Source organism: Pseudonaja textilis, chromosome 1 (assembly GCF_049901715.1).
Source record: "Pseudonaja textilis isolate UNSWEBS1 chromosome 1, rPseTex1.2, whole genome shotgun sequence".
Taxonomy (NCBI): domain Eukaryota; kingdom Metazoa; phylum Chordata; class Lepidosauria; order Squamata; family Elapidae; genus Pseudonaja; species Pseudonaja textilis.
Genome location: NC_141990.1, coordinates 179632079 through 179653966, shown reverse-complemented (window position 1 = coordinate 179653966; position 21888 = coordinate 179632079). Strand labels below are relative to the sequence as shown.

The following is a 21888-nucleotide window of genomic DNA, read 5'->3' as shown; positions in this document are numbered from 1 at the left end:
TCAGGCCATTAGAGAGGTCCCATCTAACAACGGGGTCAAGGCTGTTACTCTCTATTGTTTGTGGTCCCAAAGAGTTCGGGGGGCTGGAGGGCAATTCTGCACCTCAAACGTCTGAACAGATCATTGGTTTATTGAAAATTTAAGATAACTACTCTCCAGTCCATTCTGCTCAGCATCAGAGATAACGATGTCCTGACCTCTATAGATCTGACAGAGGCTTATCTACATATACCAATTAGACCTGCTCACTACAAATATCTTAGATTTTGCTATTGTGATCGGCACTACAAATATATCGCCCTACCATTTGGTCTGGCTTCGGCCCCTAGGAGTTTTACCAAGGTCCTAGCGGCTTTGGCTGCCTCCCTCAGGATCAAATCTATTCGTTTACAATGTTATCTGGATGATATTTTAATTTTCTCATCTTCCAGACATCAAGCAACTTTGGATACCAAGATTACTCTGGAGACCCTTCAAGGTCACGGCTTTTCCATAAATTGGGATAAAAGACATTTGATCCTTTCAACTAGGTTAGTTCATTTAGGGGGCAGTGATAGATATCGTGGAGGACAAGATTTTTCTCTCTCAGGACAGGTCGAATAGTATCCAGTCTTTGGCCAGAGAGACCAGAGCCTTAAAGAGGGTTTCCCTGGCAGTTCTGTCTCAACTATTAGGGAAACCGATTTCTTGTATTTCCATTGTGCCTTGGGCTTGATTCCGAGAGATCTGCAATGGTTCCTGCTACCTTTCCAGTGATCCGGAAGAGCCACTTCCAACGTCTGGATAAAGGTACCGCACAATGTTTTCTGATTGCTCTGCTGGTGGTCGGAAAACATGATAAACAAGGGGTGTCCTTTCAAGGAACCTTGCAGGGCAATGATCACAACCGATGCCAGCCTGGTAGGATGGGGAGCTCACTTCCAATCCCACACTGCACAGGGAAGTTGGACTATTTCCGAACAATCACAAAGCATCAACCTGTTGGAGCTGCGAGCAGTTCATCTGGCGTTACGCAGTTTTCTACCCCTTTTCCAATCATGCCACATTCTGGTCTTGACAGACAGTATCACAACCAAGGCCCACCTAAACCAACAGGGGGCTACCCACTCCAAACTTCTGATGCTGGAGACGGCCAGGTTGTTCAAGTGGGCCGAGGCCAATCTGTTTTCACTCAAGGCAGAGGCAGGGACCTTAAACATACAAGCAGACTGGCTCAGCAGGGCCACAATAGATCAGACAGAGTGGCTCCTACACCCGTCTTTCTTTCAGGAAGCAGTGTGGAGGTTTGGGCAACTGGTGATCAATCTATTTGCCTCTCCCCTCAATGCCCAATTGCCCTGGTATATTTCAATATACCTGACTCAGGAGGCGGAGGCCGTCAACGCCCTGCGATGTCAGTGGCCTCCTGGATTTCTATATGCGTTTCCTCCACTCCCTGTAATACCCAGGTTGATCCAGAAGTAGAGGAACGAGCAGAATTGCTCACCCCTTACTCGCCCAGGCAAACGAGGTTTGTGGACTTACAGGATCTGTCGAGAGAACAACCTTGGAAAATTCCACCGTTGAGGGTTTCCCTCTTGCAAGGGCCAGTACTTCACCCGGACCTACAATGGCTCAGCCTAGCCGTATGGAGGTTCAGCAGAGCCGTTTAAGGACCCAACAGATTTCAGAGGATGCCATTGCCACCATACAAGCATCCAGACGGTCCACTACAAATCGTATATGTGAGGCTACATCCGCTTTCTGTCGCTGGTGTCAGGGGTCTAAGATCAACCCAACCGCCCCATCTGTAGGACAATTATTGGACTTTTTACAGGAGGGGTTGACCAAGGGCCTATCTCCAAATACTTCATGCAGACAGGTGGCGGCCTTAGCCTAGGTGATATCCTGGGGTGTTCCATAGTGCACCATCCACATGTCCGCAGCTTTCTTAAGGGTGCTGCAAACTTACGACCTCCTGTAATTCATTGCTATCCCACTTGGGAGCTCAACAAGGTTAACTGCACTTACAATTGGCCCATTCGAGCCTTTAAGAACCGCTAGGCTCAAATACCTGACATATAAGGTGGTCTTCTTAATTGCGATCACATCAGCAAGGAGGATTTCCGAACTGGCAGCACTGTCGATGAGAAAGGACCTGTGTGTGTTTCATGCGGACAGAGTGGTTCTCAGATTAGGTCCATCGTTCACCCCTAAAGTAAATTCAGTCTTCCACAGGGCACAAGAGTTGGTGCTTCCAAATTTTTGTCTGAAACCATCTCATAGACTGGAGCATCAATGGCATCGACTTGATGTTCGAAGGGCGTTAAGCATCTATCTAGACCGCACGGTGGCATTTTGAAAATCTGAGGCTCTATTCCTATCCTTCAACCCATCTACTTTAGGACACAAGGTGTCGTTGACGACCATTGGTAGATGGTTGAGAGCCAGCATAGCTAAAAGTTACGAATGCCAGTCCATCTCAGTTCCTAAGGGCATTGCAGCCCACTCAACAAGGAGTGCGGCAACATCAGCAGCATGGGCCACACGGGCTTCCATAGATGAAATTTGCAGAGGGCAACTTGGGCTTCACCATCGCCCTTTGTCAGAAATTATAAAATTGATGTCTATGCCTCAGCGGACGCTTCATTCGGCAGAAGAGCCCTGCAGAGGGTCCATAGAGTTTAGGAATGGATTTCGATCCAGACGGAGTCCCTCCCTAAGCCAAGCTTTGGTATGTGCCACTTCTGGATGCTCTGAACAGCTCATGGGAGAAAGGGCATTGATACTTACCTGTTACGCCCGTTCTCTGTGAGCTGTGAAGAGCATCCCGCCCCACCCATTGCTTTCCGTCTGGTGGGGTTCCGTTCCGGTCAGGGATCTAGATTAGGTGGTGAGTTCCGGACTTTGGCACTCAGTCTTCGCAAAACTGGGGGACGCTGGGGAGGTGTCCTGTCGAGGAGGAGGAGTGTCCCGGAGTTTTAAGCCCAGCCTTTCCAGAAGAGACTGAAGCACCTCCCACTTCTGGATGCTCTGAACAGCTCACAGAGAACGGGCGTATCAGGTAAGTACCAACGCCCTTTCCAGTCAGGTTTACGTCTCAGATAAGGGACAGAAAAAGCATCAGTCATGCTTTTGGATATTACTTCTGGTGGCCTCTGTTGAGTGGGAAACAGAACAAAGAACAAATATAAGTATCTCAGCACATTTTATTGTCAGGAAGGAGATTTCAACCATATTGACTCATTTTTTAGCCTTAGAGCAAATTGCACTAAAAATGTGATTTTACAACTATGGTTCTTTGATATAAAATTGGTTGCTTACAAGAGCTGTATTTAACCACATTGTTTTTCTCTGTCCAGACTGAAACAGGTATTACTAATATTTTGTTAATCACTTACCTATCAAATTTAGGTAATCATTCCCCAAACTCAGGGAGCAGGACTAGTGTTAATTCAGACACAGGAGCAAAGGACTAGAAATAAATCGTGTCCTGTTTGTCTAGACAGATATGTGCAATTTCCCTCAATTTGAGCAACACACCAGGCTTGGCATGTTATGGCAGGGACTATATTCTAAAAATGACTATGGAAGGAATGGAAGGGGTGCTTTACACATCTGGTGCTTTATACATCTTTGAAGGCTGAAGGCAACATGTTTGCTTCTTATCCACCATCACCCAAACTCACTAAATGAAATAACATACTGTAGCCAAAAACCTCTGGTTTCTCACAATGTGGTTTTTTTTTTTAGGAATAGCAAGAGAAGATTGGTGAACTGCATAAACTCCAACCAATCCTGAATTTTTCCACTCCAGCCTTGGGATCACTCTTTGTTAAGACACAAATTCTCATCAATGGGTATAGTGGCAAAAATAAAGGGATCCCTGGCCCCAATAGGGTAATTCAGGTGACTACCAGTAATATCTACCTATTCCTTTGCCAAAAGCCAATTTAGCATTTACTTTTTTAGAAACAAAACCTCTTCACTTAGGTTATGTCCCATTAGGTTACACCAGCAGTGTTTGCCATACTTAAATGTAGTAACTTTTAAGACCTGATTCAAACAATTCACTAAGCTATTATTTGGGACTTATGGTTTGGGACTTATGGTTAGAGATCATTTTTGGTAGTTTCAAATGCAGAAAAAATATAAAATATTAGGAAAAAATAAACTCTTCTGAGATTTTCAACAGATTTCTTATTACTGTGATTATTTTCATACATTGTGTCAAGTCAAAATGTCTTCACCTGGTTATTTAACCTTTGAACCCCACTAAATGTAATTTGGTCAATAAAAACATGATTTAAACAAGTGATTGCTTAGCATGAGCAGGGAATATAGACTAAGAGTTTTAAAATATTAGGCTGGACAGACATACCCACACAGGAATGGCTGGCTCAAACCCAAACAGATGGCTAGAATATTTTTAATGTGTAAGGAGTCCATACAGTAACAGTTCTATGAATTCTTTTCCAGGATAATGGTGACTAAATTGGGTGGGAAATGAGTAGGCAGTGGTTTCACTGACTCAGCAAACAACTGCTTCAATGAAATCAGCTGCTTGTGACAAGTATCAAAAGATAAGTAACATAGGGGAAATAATGTTTGGAAAGAAAACAAATTGTACAAATAAGCAGCTGCTTGACAAAGAACTACAGTAGTTCAAACTGAAAGTAAACTCAAAACACAGCCTTCTCACAAAGTCTTATGCAAATTTAAGCAAATACAAGACCATTTAACAACATTGTTGGCCAGAGATTTTTCTTTTAGGCTTAATGGAAACAAATAAATGGAAACAACTTATGGAACTTTGCTTTTATGTATAATAGAAGTAAGACATTTATATGAACAGAGAAGCTGCCATTGGAAATTGAAAGCTGCACAGGAAAACCCACTCTTAATTTTAAGATTTTCTAAGTACATAATATTTTCTGATATTTACAAAAGCAATATACATACATACTTCACTTAATAGTCTAGTGATTTAGTCTCCTTCCCCCTATTTTCCGCACAACAACCCTATGAGGTGAATTGGGCTGAGGGAGAGTGACTGGCTCAAGGTCACTCAGCTGGCTTTCATGATGCCAGGCATAGGGCCATCTAACCATTGTTAGCACACATCTAGCGAAGGAAGCCAAGCACTCCACTCAGTAATTGGGTTCCAACAATACATTGCATTGATTGCTAGGACTATTTTTTCTAGAATTCAATAGAAATCAACACTTGCTTTCCTGTGATTCAATTTCATTATTCCTTGTTCTGAACTCTGAAATGAGAAACAAAAAAAATGATATGTTTTCTTTATGAAAACTTCTAAGTAATTTGAAGAATGCTGTCATATGTCCCCAACCCCCAGTCCATGGACTGGCACTCGTCCACGGCATGCCAGCAACCTGTCCTCGCAAACAAGTCCTATTTGCAGGATTCAGGCAGAATGTGAAACCATGCCCCCTCCAGTCCACAGAAAAACCTCTCTCCATGGAACTAGTCCCTGGTGCCCAAAAGGTTGGGAACTGCTGCCCCAAGTCATATTTTTCCAAACTAAACATGCTCATCTTTTCTGCCTTTCTTCACATGACTCTAGTTCTCTAATCCCTATTCTTGCCCTTCTCCGAACCTTTCCAATTTCTCTGAATCTTCTTAAAAGTGTAGTGCACAATACTTCAGATGGAGTGTATCCAAAGGATACAGTGATTTGGAAAGAGGCCATCTATGTCAAAATTGAACAGCCCTCTTTCAACGGACTTATGATATAATCTATCTCCAGTCTATACACAATCAACAGTTCCAAGAAGGCTCCACACCAATTTGCACCACTCAGGTGACCCTGATGACCAGATAAACCTCCAGATGACCTCAATTAGAATGCAAATGACCAGCTGTCTGCAAGGAGTATAAATCCTTCCATTCTCTACCATCTAGTCAGAGCTGAAGAAGCTTCTTGGATGAGAAGGAAAACTTCTTTCAAGAAAAACCAGGAAGTCCAGTTGCCTCTTGAAAAAAAAAAAAAAGCACCTTTGGAACAACCCTGACCTGGATGACTGAGAATCTCCATAGATGATTTGGAAAGCATACTTTTGTCGATGCAGCCTAAAATTGCATCTTCCTTTTGTTTTTTTGCAACCCCATCACACTACTGATTTATACTGTTTGAAAACTCAACTGAGTGCCCATCACTCAAGTGCTGAAAAGCATCAATAATTTCATTTGTTATGATATTCTCTTGTTCCTCTGAACTCTACCCCTCACTTTATCTTTACCACTGTTCTATGAGACACTGATAGTTGTCATGGTGCTAAAGGAGTTTATAGTTAATCCAATAAAATCACATAAGTAACATGATGTGTGAACTAGCCAGTGACTAGCTCAAAGATTTATAGGGCTAAATAATAATCTGCAATAACAACAAAATCCCACCACAGACCATTTCACTACAAACCCTATTTCCAAACACTGTATTCCTGTACTGTATCTCCAAAATTACTTTACTGGGTATTATTGGAATTACAATCCAAAACATATAGAAGATGCCAAGTTGGGTAAGTATTTAAATTGAAATGGTCCTATTGCCAAGTACTAAATAAATTAATTGGGAGGTATATAGTCTAGAGGTCAAGCAAAGCATTCTTAGCAAGTAGAAAATCCCTGGCATTTCCAATTAAAATAATTTTATGTAATTGATAGGGGAAAAAAAGACCTTTGCATATATAAACTATGTCGAAATAGGCAATATTGAAAGGAATGGCTGGCCTGCACTACAGCAGTTTCCCATGTTGAGTGAGAAGTAAATTCCATTGAACTCCATTGGATTTATTTAAGTTCTCAGGAAAGTATGATTAAAACAATCCCTATGTTCTCACTTATCCCAAAGATAGGAAGCACATGAAGCGGTAGTTGCATGGCCTTGGATTGGAGATAGTAGGATGGCCTTTCTGACTCTTGGTACATATTATCACGTTTCCTAGCAAACAATGTGTGACAGAGTGCTTTGTTAATAATTGTATTTTCAGTTTCAACTGACTTCAGCAAACATAAAAAGAAACTCATCAAACTACAAGAATAATTTGCTGTGGAGATTCATGCACAATAGGGAGCTCATCAGAAAACTAATTACCCCAAAAAGTCTAAAGCACCTGGAAAAAACACTCTTGGGGCTCCATAGAGGTCTAAGCAACTTTCTTCTTTAAAAAAACACGATTCCTTTTTGGCCCCACTTGCTGGCCTCTTTAAATATTTAAGCCACCGAGGAAGTGTCTCCACTCTTATGACTCACCCTTTCATTGTAGACGTTTGGGGGGGGGGGGTCCCAGCCCTTAATAATTTACCAAAGATCTGGATTTAAACCCGACTTGTCGGGTGGCGAAAAGGAACTCCCCACGTTGAACGCTAAGAAGGCAGAAGTGACTATATCTCTGCGAATTTTGCAATTCGCGTTCCCGCGTATGCCTTTGCGCACGTAGAAGTCGCATGAAAGGGCAGGGTTGGAGAAATAAGCAAACCCCTGGAGAAGACTCCTCATCCCCAAGGCGCTTCCTAGGGCGACGAGACGTCCACCAACTATCCCCACCGGTGGCCTGGCTGAGGATCGAGCGCACAATGTCCCCTCACCTCCACCCGCATCCCCACCACCACCTTTACGCCGACCACCCTGGGGCTCTACATCACAGCCAATTCGGCATGTCCGCTTTCCAGGCCCGCGCCTGCCTAGATCGCGCTCATAATCTGCAACGCTCCATCCACCCCCGAATTATTAATAGCATTGTTTAAAAGCGCGCAGCTCTTCGGCCAAGCCATCCTGGAGACTTCCTCCACCCCCACCCAACGTAAAGCCTAGTCCAAGACCACCTCTTCCCGGAGTGTATATATCGTATTTTTTTAAAGCACCTCAGAGTGACCCCAGCCAGCTCTCCTCCCCCCCCACCCCTGTCCGGCACCAGCGGGCGCCCGTCCCCTTTCGTCGGCCGCGACGCCTCTCGTTCCTTCGCTTTCTTTTCCCCTCCTCCTCCTCCTCTCTTTGGGAAAAAAAAAAAAAAAACGAAGGGGGCGGATCGAGCGCGCTAGGCTGGCGGTTGCTGATTTCTCCGCCCACGTCCTCGTACCCGTCCGGGGGAAAACAGGGAAGAAAACAAAAAAGGAAGTGCTTGAACCCGGCTGGCTGGGAGTATTATGCAGTCTGTCTGAGGACGCCTTCTTGTGGGTTTCCACCCACCCTCCTACAACGCCACTGCTCGGCGTTGCCACGGCCACTTTTCTCCTCCACTGCTGTGGGCATCGGATAGACGGGCGGCAATCAAATCGGAGAAAATCTCTCTCTCTCTCTCTCTCTCTCTCTCACACACACACACACACACACTCTCTCTCTCTCGCACACACTCCCTCCCTGTGGCATCAGCTGGGCATTCCTGAGCTCACCATGGTCGCGCTCTATCTGTTATTCTTCGCCGGTCGCCTTGTAGCGCCGGGGTACGCCTTCAACCTGGACGCGGATAGCCCGACTGTATACGCGGGCTCCGACGGCAGTTACTTCGGCTTCGCGGTGGATTTCTTCGCCCCCGACCGTTCTTCGTAAGTCTCTTTCTTGTCAGGCGCGTCCTTCCAAAGCGCCGCTGCAAACGCTAAAATATCTCCGCCGGTTCCCAGAGCTCGTTCTTTTTAGTATATTTTATAGGCGGTGGGCGCCAGAAAACTTTTGGGTGAAATCCCAGGAAAGTTGTTCTGAGGAACTAAACTGGGTCCGCTTCGGTCCTTCTTTTGAGCGCGGCTGCGCTTGGATAGGATCCACCTTTGAAAAGAATTGCCGGGCAATTTAGGTTAGCAAAATCGGCAAGAGAGATATAGATTTTTTACGATTTGCCATTATGACCCCCATGGACCCAAAATGTATGTCATTGCATGACAAATAGGTTAAGGTGGATTTGCTCCATGTTACGACTTTTCTCGCCACATTTGTTAAGTGAATCGGTGCCGTTTTTAAACATTAATCACATGGTCGTTAAGTGAATCGGGCTTCCCCATGGACTTTCCTTTTCAGAAGGGCTCAAAAGAGGACCACATGATTCAAGGGTGCTGCAAGGGTCATAATTGGGAGTCGGTTTCAAATATCTGAATGTAAATCACATGACCATGGGGATGCTGGGACAGTCGTAAGTGTGAAAAATGCTCATAAGTGCTTTTTTTCAACAGCACTTCTTTTCAGTGCTGCTGTAACTTTGAATGGTCAGGAGATGAATTGTTGTAAGTCGAGCACTACCTGGATTCCCCTGAAATCAAGTGCCTTCCTTGCCAAACCAGATTAACCTTTCCTTACCTTTCATTAAGATCCTTGCCTACATTTTGAGTGGAACTGTATTTCAGCCTTAAGGATGAGCACTGCTCTGTTTGGGATGGAGGCTAAAGTACTGTAATCCCACTGATTTCAATTGAGTTTTCTCCCAGGTAAATGGTATGGGGATGCAGGCTTCCCTTCCCCTTATTGGAGAAGCACAAATAAAAGGATTTGGTAAAATCCAAATACTCTTCTTTGTAGATTGAAATCTTATCCAGTTGGTAGAACAAATAGTCTTTGTAGTTGAAAAAGATAGCTGTGCTTCGGTGAAGAGTGATTGGATGCTGTAAAACTCCTAGAAGAAAAGTAGAGTAGCTCATGTTTTGCTCTACTGCCTTTAGTTACATTCAAAAGCTCTTTTTCTTCATAATAATTTGTATACAATTTACTGTATGCTTTGGGATGTGACAACAAACCCTAAAGGACCAGATGCTTAGTTTTGAAAAAGAAAACAAGAATGTGGGTATCTGAGGCTAGGACAGGGTTGCAATTCCTGTAGATTAGATGATTCACCTACTTATATTGATTCTATGGATGAAATAATAATACATTTTGTGCTTCATTGTAAACTGAAAACAAGCAATAAGCTCTTAAACAAGGAAAAATAAAAAGGCCTTTGAAAATAAAAAAGAATACTTCATGAATAGAACTGGTTTTCAGTAATACTTCTTTGAACAGCTGACCTTTGACAGGAATCATGTAAATTCTGTATACATATATCAAAAAAACCTATTTCAGTTTATAAAGCTGGTGTCTCCCTGAACATTGTTTTCACTCAAAGCCAGTAAATTCTAATTTATTTGACAGTGCTTCATTTTGATTATGGCAAAAGGTTCAAAGTGATGGGGAAGTGGAGAAGAGGACGTCCCAGGAATAAATGAGATATTTTCCTTAGGCTTCTGTTTCCATAATTACTGCTAACTTCTTGTGCCCCTTGGAATAGTCTTTTGATTTGAATAGAACTTTCTTTCTAGTTCAGTGTTTGAAGTGGAGACTTTAACTCTGAGTAATACTTTGAGTGTAATTATGTTTATGTGTGCAATGACTCCACTTACTGGTGTGGTCATACAATATGATTTGCTGTCCAATATCCCCTCCAAAGTATTCTAGGAGTAACTTTTAGCCTAAAGCTGCATTTCTAAGAGTTTTGCCTGGTTGTTGAGTCCAAATACAGTCTCTGAGTCAGCAAAGAGCAAAACAAAACACAGCAGCAGCAGCAGCAGCCCAACAATGATTGTCTCCATTGCTGAGTCCTATTCTACCTGTGCTCATGCAGTCACCTGATTTCTCTCCAAGGCAATAAGTGACAATGCCTATACCTTAAAGCTTCTCTAGGATCTTGACAGAATAAGAAGAAGCTACTATTTATACAGCTGAAGACCTTACTCATGGGTTGGGAATGGGATGTATGCATCCTCATAGAGATAGGGCAGAAAAAAAATATGTTACCAATCGTGTTTGTGCCATTATTAGATGGAAGTGGGGAAAAGTCCTAAGTGCAATATTATATTTAAATCTTACTGATCCTAGGGGATTTTCCTTTGTTTTATATGTTTTCAGAAAATACCGTTGAGCATTAAAAAGGAAAAAACTGAAATACATAAATGTCCCTGTCTGTGGAGACTCTCAATCATCCAAAGCCCAAAGTTGCTTTTTCCCAAAAGGCAACTGGACTTTCTTGGGATTTTCTTTGATTGATAAAAGCAAAATTTTATTGCCTCTCAATAACTGGGCCTCTGTCCAAACATGCATTGATACCAGAAATAGGTCCACACATATTAAGCTGTGATTCACAGAATCAAACACAAGTAGTCTGGCTCATCAAGCACTAAACCATAAACAGTTGGTTGATAAACCAAAATGGCTTGGTTCAGACAACCCAGTGAACTACTATGTTGCTGGTCTTTTATTAAGTATTATTATACCTTTATTCAGGTAGCATACCAGAAGAAATAATAAACGTATTAGGGAACTAAGCTCACTCCATTAAAAAACCTTTCCCGAACTAGAACAATATGGTTCAGTAGCAGGACTAAAGATCAACAGAAATAAGACGAAATTACTGACTAAAAATCTAACAGAGAACCAGAGGAAAGAATTAGAAAAAACCATGGGGATACAGGTAACAAAAAAGGTCAAATATTTAGGCATATGGTTAACACCACATAGTAAATCACTCAAAGAGAATAATTATGATAAACTGTTACAGCAAATTAAGAAAGATCTAGAATCCTGGAATAAGTTGCAGCTTTCTTTACTGGGCAGGATTGCCACAATCAAAATGAACATTTTACCAAAACTCCTTTACTTATTCCAGACAATCCCAATAAAATTACCAAAAATTTTTTTTGATGATATAAATAAGGTAACTCTTAAATTTATTTGGCAAGGGAAAAAAGCTAGAATCAGTATTAAGGCCTTACAAGATGCAAAAAGTAGAGGTGGGCTAGCGCTTCCAAACTGGGAATTATATTATTGGGCAGCCAACTTACTATGGTTAAAAGACTGGGTCAATTTACGGAATAAAGAACTCTAGCCTTGGAAGGGCACGACCTTCAGAGAGGATGGCACGCATTTCTATGGGATGTGGGGAAAACTAAACAGGCGTACTTTCATAGACATCTTATTAGAGATTCACTATTAACTAATTGGAAAAAAATATGTAAAAAACATTATTTAAAAATTCGATTTGGCTTTCAACAATGGAGGCAATGGTTCATCCCAACAATTTGGATATAACAAAAATGACTAAATATAAAGATTTATTAGATCCTTTAGGGAAACTAAGAACTCGACAGGACTTACAGGAACAGGGATTTAAAATTGATCAGTGGTTATATATACAAATCCATAGTAGATACAAACAAGATATCAAAGAGTTTGGAATTTATAGCAAATTACAACACTTAGATAAAATCTTATTAGGATCAAATAAAAGAATATTTCTAAATTTTATAAATATTTATTGGAGGTGGAATTAGAGCAAGAGATAGTGAAAGGGAACATGATAATGTGGAGTAGGAATATTGGAAGAAGCATTACATTAACAGAATGGGAAAAGATCTGGAATAGAATCATTAAGATTACGAAATCTGCGGCGTACAAAGAAAATATGTATAAAATGTTATATAGATGGCACTTACCCCCTTCGAGGTTAGCGAAAATGAACCCAAACTCTAGTCCAAAATGTTGGAAATGTAAAAACATAGAGGGAACCTACTTTCATATGTGGTGGACCTGTAAAGAAGCCCAGAAATACTGGCAAAAAATTAGAAAATGGCTGGAGGAGATAACCAAAGATCAAATTGAATACAAACCAGAGTTCTTCCTACTAGGGATCTCTGATAAACATTTTCCTAAAAAGGCGAAATACATAATAATTCATATTCTAACTGCGGCCAGATTAGCATTTGCCCAGTGCTGGAAATCATCCCGTTTACCTACAGATCAATTGGTCATTCAGAAAATATGTGACTGCGCAGAAATGGACAATTTAACCATAGCTCTTAAAAATAAAGAGTCTTCAGCATTTGATAATAATTGGAATGCATGGTATAATTGGTTATATCAGAGATAAACTGTTTAATGAGCATAAATAAGCATAAATATCCATAAATAGCGATAAGATGTGTATATTTAAAGTAAGGTAGGAGAATTGGATCTTGTAGACTGTCAAAAGAATATTTGTCTGGTTTTAACGTATTTTCTTTTTCTTCCGTCTCTGTTTTTGTTTTTGTTTTTCTCTCTTTTATACTTCTTCTTCTCCTTTTCGTCGCAAGACCGGCGTTTTTTTTCTTTTTCCTCTCTCTTTCTCTTCTTTCTTTCTTCTTTTTCTCTCTCTGTTTCTTATGTAATGTTGTTATGTTATTTTTTTAATTGTAAATTCAATAAAATTTATATGAAAAAAAAAAAAAAAAAACCTTTCCCAAGTTGTTTTAAGTTAGCCTATCACCACCTTAAAATACTCTCATATTGCCAGTTTTTAATGTTCAATCTCTTTAAGGAAACTGAGCCAAAATATTCTGCTCCCTAAGATATAGGAAAGCGCTGTCCCCATATATATAATTTAAAAGATCTGGAGGCTTACTATTTGGTGCTGACCCAAAAATAGCTCCCCTTTATATCTGGATAAATAGTGAGGGCCCTGAAAGAGAAATACTAGCTAGCTACCATTTCTGTGGTAATGTTACTGAGCCTGATGATGAGATGACTTTTGTCACAGATCCAATGGGCTTATTTATGTAAAGTGGGGTCAAAGGAAGGTATCAGCTTTTTCCTCCAGAAGCAGAAAATGTCTGACCCAGCTCTTGTTCCTGGGAAATATAATTATAAATGAAGTAAATAACCAGTGCCTTCACTGGTTCAGAGGTGCTCTCAGATGAGCTGTCCAATCAATTTCACTGGTCATGTTGGAATGTCTTTGCTTCTTTCCCAATCCCAATGGAGTCTAGAGAGCTCAAAACCTTGTGTGTTGTTTGTGACCTTTTGGCTTGTTCTAACAAAGGCATGCCTAACCAAAAAAAAAAAAATCTCTGAAGGTTTTTCTGTTTCATTTCAGGGTAATATTTTTGCCTTTTTTTAAAAAATTGGTAGCCATGATTCACTGAGGTAATCTGGTCAATATTTTCTCCCTAACTTTTGACATGATACCTTTAAACAGAGGGATTCTGTGCATGGTGATTATTGTAGATTATTGTAGAAACACTGTATTGTGCAAGGATTTAAAACAACCCCAAAAGCATGAGCCAATCCTTCAGTAAAATCTATAAAAGCCAGCATCCCCAGAGTGTGGATATGGGGCCATATCTATATATCACACAAATTCATATTTCTGTGAGATGGGAAGCATATAAACAAACAAATGAACAAATAAAATATCTACCCCTTGAATGCACTTGGTCTCAGAAATTGTATTTTGAAATCAAAAGACTAGAATTCCTTATTATTTGCAGCAGGAAATGGAAAAGATAAGTGTGTAAATGTCCACATAAGTTAGCCAAACCTTTAAAAAAACATTGAAAAATCCATAAAACTATAGAAAATGATAGCTGGAAATTTCTGCCTCTATCCAGTAGTGATGTGACATCATGTTGATTGTTATAACATTTGGCCTCCTAAACATTAAGTACTGTAATTTATCCCCAACTATTAAATAGCTAACTGCTTCTGCTCTATTCTGATTGTTTCTCATTTTATTTATCAAAGTAGTTTTACTACTGACTACCCAAGAATTCCTGGCAGCATAACTACAATATATGTAAAATATTTAGAAATATGATGATCTGGAATGTTATATACCCTGTTTCTCCAACAATACGGACTCCACCAATAGGAAGACCCAGCATGTTTTCTAGGCATAAAATCAAATTAAGCCCCTCCCCCCAAATTTAGGCCTAGTTTAAAACATGCAAAATGGGGGGAAGGGTGGGGGGGCTTGCTGTTAGGAGCGCCTCACGGGCAGCAATTCCTCGTCACCAGCCACTCCTAACGGGTGATCACGGTGAAGCGCAGTGAGCTCCCTACTCCCACCAAACACCTTTGCTGCAGACCCAAGACCTCTGGCACCTGCTGCTGTTGCTTTCCCTTCTGCCCATTCTGCCGCCACGTTTGGAGCTGCCACTTCTGTGTTTGGAGCTGCCACCATGTTTGGAGTGCTGCCGCCACATTTGGAGCTTCCGCTTCCATGTTTGGAGCTGCCGCCATGTTTGGAGTGCTGCCGCCATTTGGAGCACCGCTGCCACATTTGGAGCTGCTGCTTCCGTGTTTGGAGCTGCCGCCGTGTTTGGAGTGCCACCGCCACTTGGAGCACTGCCCCCACGTTTGGAGCTGCTGCCGTGTTTGGAGTGCCGCCGCCACATTTGGAGCTGCCGCCGTATTTGGAGTAGCGGCGGCGCTCCAAATAGTGGTGGTGCTCCAAACAGTGGCAGTGCTCCAAACGCAGAAGCGGCAGCTCCAAACGTGGTGGCGGTGCTCCAAATGGTGGCGGCACTCCAAACATGGCAGCAGCTCCAAACACGGAAGCGGCAGCTCCAAAAGTGGCGGCGGAATGGGCAGAAGGGAAAGCAACAGCGGCAGGTCCCAGAGGTCTTGGGTCTGCAGCAAAGGTGTTTGGTGGGAGTAGGGAACTCTCTGCGCTTCGCCATGATCACCCATTAGGAGTGGCTGGTGGCGAGGCTGCCCGCGGGGCACTCTAGATGAGCATGAAAGGGGGGGAATTAAGTCACCCCCAAAATGATGGCCTAGCCGTTTTTTCGGGGCTCCAAAAAAAATAAGGCCCGGCCTTATTTTATGAGAAACACGGTAATTAAATAAGTATTTACTTATATGAAAATCCTTGTTTCATTTTTCTGAAACATATTTATTTGAAATGGCTTAGAAAGCATCACAGTGCATAATTAATAAGTGCAAGTGCAACTATATAATAAACCTAGTGAAAACATTATTTCGGTATATATCTCATTAAAGTCAATTAAGGCTATAGTCCTCTTTGAGGTGAATCTCAATTACTATATTCAAGATTATAAACCAGTAATGGATTACACCTTAATCTAAACATTACTAAATACAGTGGATTTATCTTCTCAAATTTTCATTGGTTTACGTTAGAAAATTGTGTATACAGGTAGTCCTCAACTTGTAACACTCCATATAGTGATTGTTTGAAGTTACAGAGACATTGAAGAAGTGACTTATGACCATTTTTCACATAACCATTGCAACATCCCCCATGGTCGTGTGTTCAAAATTTAGATGTTTGGCAACTCTTTCATATTTATGATGGTTGCAGTGTCCCAAGTTCATGTGATCGACTTTCTGACAAGCAAAGTCAATGGGGAAACCAGATTCACTTAACAACGATGTTACTAACTTAACAATTGCAGTGATTCACTTACCAAGTGTGACAAGAAAGTTTGTAAAACAGGCATAATTTACTTAACAAACATCTTACTTAGCAACAGAAATTTTGGGTTCAATGGTGGTTGTAAGTCAAAACTACCTGTACATTTATGCATATTCCAATATTAACATTCTCTGGATAGTATACTATTCATTTATGTTTTTTTCCTTATAAAAACCTCAAAAATACAAATATAAACATTATAGCATAGATTGGGCTTTATTTATCTTGAGTGCTTTTTAGATGTTTTAATCATGTCTCTATCGCAACTAATATTTTTGTTAGATGTGTATGAGGAAAGTTACTTTTTGTGTATTTTAATGCTCTTATACTGTACATTGTTATACTTTATTTGTTCCCCATCCAAAAGTTATGGTCTTGTTCGATACATACAGTTCCTGCTGTTGTAATCCTGTTTTCATATATCTGTAATTCAATGAACTTTCACATGAATGAACATATATAGGATTGTACTCTTAGAATACACTCATATATTTCCATTTCATTTAATCGATTTAGAAACTTGGTATAACGTCTGCTTATTCTATAAATTATAGGAAATTAGACTTAATTCTGTTTGATGCCAGTAACAATTTTGGCAAATTTAAGGATTGGTGTTTTGGATCTTGTTCAGATTCCTTTGTCTATCCTAGTATGAAGACTTATACAAATGTTCTCACTGTATAAATTTGAACTTGTGTTCAAAGGAAATGAACAAAAGAAAGAAAATGGTCCAGATCTTCTTTTAGCATATTTTTTGAGTAAGATAAAGATAATACGATTTTTTTTACTCTGAGGCTGATTTATATAAGAAACTTTGCCATTTTATTATTTCACGTTATTTTATGCACACTTTTATATAATATTACATGTATTTCACAGGTACATTTTTAAGGGTTTATTGTTAATACCTGCACTTAATAGTTCATGTTTTCATTGGAAAATATGGGATTGTATATACAATGTTGATCGTAAGTTTACATTACGGGATAATCTTAGTTTCGAAACAGCTAGTGTAGAGGCATGACTGAGCCAGTAATATGGAAATAAATAAAACAGTATGGAACACTAAACCTCTCATACTACCTCTTCAAGAAAGTTTTCTGCCCCTGGGGTGGGACCTTCATATTACCTGCTCCCATCATTGCTTTCAAGAAGGCACCTTACCTGGCATTTCCCCCTAAACCCAGTGTATAAGAGAAATAAGATTCCCTAAACCTGGACTGCCAGACTGGCAGTTGAAATGGTCTAACAGCAAAACATTAATTCCTATAACACCATTTCTTAGGCCTATAACATCAAGGGATGCAGCAAGTGAAATCAGCCATTCTTCCATCTTTATGAGAGAGATCACACCAGAGATAAATAAAATTAAATCTTAAAAAAGATAAATGTAATAACTCCTTTTATCTTTAATGAAAATGCAAGCAACAACCGTTAAGAGTAAAAAATAGAGCTGCCCCAATAAAGCTTTAAAGTAAAATTAAAAAGATATTTTTGTAAGTAATTTAAATACAATTGACATTAATAGTCTTCTTTTAATAATGGAGGCAACCTGCTAGCATAAAAGTGAAGGTCTCAATAGTGCATGTTTTAAAATATACCATCAAGCTTTTTTAAAAAAAATTCTAGGTCAAGTCCCTGCAATTTTGGGGGCAAGATTTCAGAAGCGGTTTGCCTTTTCGTCTTTTTAGGGCTAAAAGAGAGTAACTGACTCAAAGTTGCCGATTTGGCTGATGTCTAAGACAGGATTAGAACGTATGGTTTCCTGGTTTCTAGTCTGAAGCCTTAAGCACTAGGCCGTACTCAATCATGCCATAAAGTATGCATGAACATATTGTAAAGAGATGCAACAAACTTATGATTAATAAAGAAGAAAGCACATAAAATAACTTGTACCATGATAGCTCTGAGCAAATTCCATGAAACAATTTTCCAGGATCTAACAGTAAAAGGAATTTAATGGAATTCCACAAAATCTTAGTTGTTTGGTTATTAACTTCTGGACCCCCCATCCTGCATCAGCATAGACAATGGTTACATGAAAGCCATTGCAAACACAAAGAATCTTTTTCTGGAAACTTCATTTAAATGATATGTGTGGGAAGTGCTTATTTGGAGCCATCTCATGATGTGCACTTCTGATTTAATGTTGTTCAAACAGGATTTTATTTACATTAAAATTCCTTTTTAGTTTAGTCCTGTAAAGTGTCAGAGTTGTGTGTAATAAATGTAATCCTACTTGTAGTTTGTATACATAGTTGTAAGATTGCTAACTGTGCAGTTTTAAATGTTATGTAATACATTTGATTTGAACTGGCCTTTAATTGAATGAAATAGAATATACTAAGAACTTATGTAAATAATTGCTGAAGCATTCTCAGTTCTTTTACTATCTTTGAAAAATCCTGGGAAATAGGTGAACTTTTCACAACTACAGAAGGAGGAAATACAGGAAACTTAAGTCTTAAAATGTACTGATGAGTAAATAGCATAGATTTGTGAAAAAATAAATAGTGCCATATTAAAATATTTTTTAAAATGTATTTATGGGTTATGGCAATTCTGTAATAATTTACCTACTGAAAAGTGAAGTATGCATTATATTTTAGACAACACGTTTATGATTAACTTTAATGGCTGGGTCAGCTTTTAGGTGAGTTTTTATGGGTAGCGGTAGCTTTTCTGCCACATTAAGAGAGGATTGCCTGACTAATTTTAGAGTTAAAATTTCTTTAGGATTTCAGGTAAAGTCATTTTGTCAAAATCAAACATGTTTAATAAGGTGTTCTTTTTCTGAAAATACAAGGTCACTGGAGAAAAAGCAGCACCAGTTGCTGTGTTTAGCAGTGGAATTGTAAATTTTGATAGCATGTTGAGAGGCTTTTCATTTTCTTGATTTTGATTTACTGAAGACTTTTGCATAGATGTTGGGAGAGAGCTTCAGTTTAGCAGGCCTTATGGTGGTGGACATGTGACAAACTATTGTTTACCAAACCTTAGTGGGCTGGGTTTCATGTATAATACTATCCCTTAAATAATAGCTTATGAAATCACTGTAACTAGATTGAGATATAAACCAATGAAACCTCATTATATAACAGTATATGATTTATTTGCATGATCCTGGTTTCACCAGGGTTGGGGTAAAATTTCTTTTTCCCTTATCTCATGCTGTTGTTCAACATTTTATCCTGTCCTTAACATGTATAAGATGAACGTGGCTCACCAGCATGGTTTAATAATATATAAACAAGGGCTTGTGAGAATTTTTGTTTTTTCCATTTTGCATTTGAGACAGCAAAACCAGGGGAGTGGCCAATACCTGGCATATCGTTGTAGAATATTTTTGGCTTGGCGGATTGCAAATTATGTTGGCTTAGTTTTAATCAACACACATAACCATATTTGTACCAATTCTGTGGTGTACCAATACCTTTGCTGTATCAGTGACCCATTTTTTTTAAAAAAATTGATGAACCATTTACAATTTTTTAGAAGACCTCTGCAATTTTTGCATAATTTTGTTTCAGTCTGCTTGCTGGATTGTATTGCTTCCCTGTATTATTAGAAGATCTCACTTTAACTGTATTGCTTAAATTAATTATGCTCCAGACACATCAAATCTCTTAGAACTGTTTCTTCTATAATTACTTTTAATAGTAAAAGTTACTTTTTAGGTATGTACTTCCTGGATCTTGAGGCCAGGAAGTGAAGTCTTGTTCAAATAACTGATAGCCATTTGAAAAGACCTATTAAAACATTGGACAGATTTTATATGCTGAGACCAAGCAATTTATACCAGCAAAAAGAGTTTTTGAAAGATGACCATAGTAATAGTGGATAAGTTGAAAATTCAATAGGCAAACCATTTATTCATGTTTAACATCTGGAGTTGAGATTTCAAAGAGCAGTGCCGGCATTGGATTACACAGTTTTTTGCATTTTCTTCAACACGGTTTAAGCAGCGGAATTGACTGGTGGATTTTGTCCTGCGGTTCACTCCTACAGTGACATCAAAGCTTTATTGTCTGAGGTATCGCAGCCACTGCTCATTGCTTTATGATAACAACATGGTTGTTTGGATTGAAAGAAGTTCTTTAGTTATGAAATATTTGGCAGTAGCCCAAGCACTTAGTTTCATTTACTTTTACTTGCTATGGGCATTTTCCTTGGCTTTTAGCCTTTGCTGATTAATTAGTGAAAGTTACAGAGAGATGAGAATAATAATACTAAAACAAGATGTGGCTTGTTTTGGCTTTTTCCTTGGCTTTTTCCAGCATTTGGAATTCTGTGTTGATGTTGCTTAAAAATTATGGGACAATAGGTAGGCTATCTGAAGATTGTCCGTGATCTCCAGCCATTCATCATACAGAACAATTAGGATAGTCTCAAGCTCATTAAAGTCAGTTCACTGTTTTAAGGGAAAAAAAGTAATAGCAAGGGCTGGTCCTTCCTATAAGTCTAACCATCACCCTGCAAGAGATTGCTTCAACTGAAAATTGCAATTTAAATCCACTGTACTCATTTTTTTTAATGGTTAGATGAGTTATACTGTACCACTAGAATAAATAATGGAAGCAAATATGGTTCAGGATTTTATTTATGCAAATACTGGATTTATACAGCAGCCCATCTCAAATTCGTGATTTTTATCTTCCTTTAGTTTTTGCTGGTGCTTTGTAACACCCTCTTCCCACATTCAGTCACCATTTCATAACACCAGACAATATGAAGTCTGTACTATGATCGTCCCACTCCCAACTGACACAGTCTTTCCTAAAATACATGGGAGATACTTTAAATGTATGAAGTTCACCAGGACATTATCCCTTTTCATACCTGACCATGTTACAAATCATAATTATCAACTTTTCTTCTTTTCTTTTCTTTTTAAGGAATTGGTTTGTCTTCAGTGGGTAGCTCATAATATTCCCTCAGTGATACCAGCAAATTCTCCCATGAGCTGTTCAGAGCATCCAGAAGTGGGAGGTGCTTCAGTCTCTTCTGGAAAGGCTGGGCTTAAAACTCCGGGACGCTCCTCCTCCTCCACGGGACACCTCCTCAGCCTCCCCCAGTTTTAGCTCAGCCTTCGTGGTAAGAGGTTGTGCACTCCCTGACTGGAACGGTTTCTGATTCAGCTAGTCAAGATTCAGGTTTGCTCTTGGGTTAATTTGGCTTGCAAATTTTTCCCCCTATTAATCTGGCGATTTCAAGGCTTGTGGCTCTATTAGGTTATCACCCCGATCAGTTGAGAGCAGCTCTTTGTGACTGGCGGAACCTGCCACTTCGCAGGCAGTCTGAGACGGCTGCTTCAGGTAATTAGCCTAATTCCCTGATGGTCTTATCTTTGCAATCTTGCCGGAATGCTCGCAGCCGCGGCTCACTTCTCCTTACAGGATCATTTGTCTGACATTTTGGAGAGTCAGCAGCAGCAGCTCGTTAAATTGCTCAGGCATTTAATATCGGAGTTTCTGCCTTCCCGCCTTTTTAAACAGCTGGCTTCAAGTTCACGCCTAAATATTACAGGCGCCATTCCCTGCTGGTTTCCCTTCTTGGCGACCGGGGCAAGTACTTTCCCACTCCACTTTCCTGGGGTTATTTCTCTCTTAGCCTGCTGGCGTTGGATAAGCAGGCTGGTCCTTAAACAGGAATTGCTTTTGGATCGTTACATTGGAGCGAA

General features: G+C 39.9%; 1 protein-coding gene across 1 annotated transcript in view; it reads left to right on the top strand.

The window, feature by feature from the left end:
* The first annotated feature begins 8023 nt into the window (after window positions 1-8023).
* ITGAV (integrin subunit alpha V) overlaps window positions 8024-21888 on the top strand; it is an 82288-nt gene continuing 68423 nt past the window's right edge. Inside the window, exon 1 of the mRNA XM_026696940.2 lies at window positions 8024-8547. Within this exon, the coding sequence (XP_026552725.1) occupies window positions 8396-8547 (152 nt within the window). The 5' untranslated portion in view covers window positions 8024-8395. The remainder of the gene's footprint in view (window positions 8548-21888) is intronic.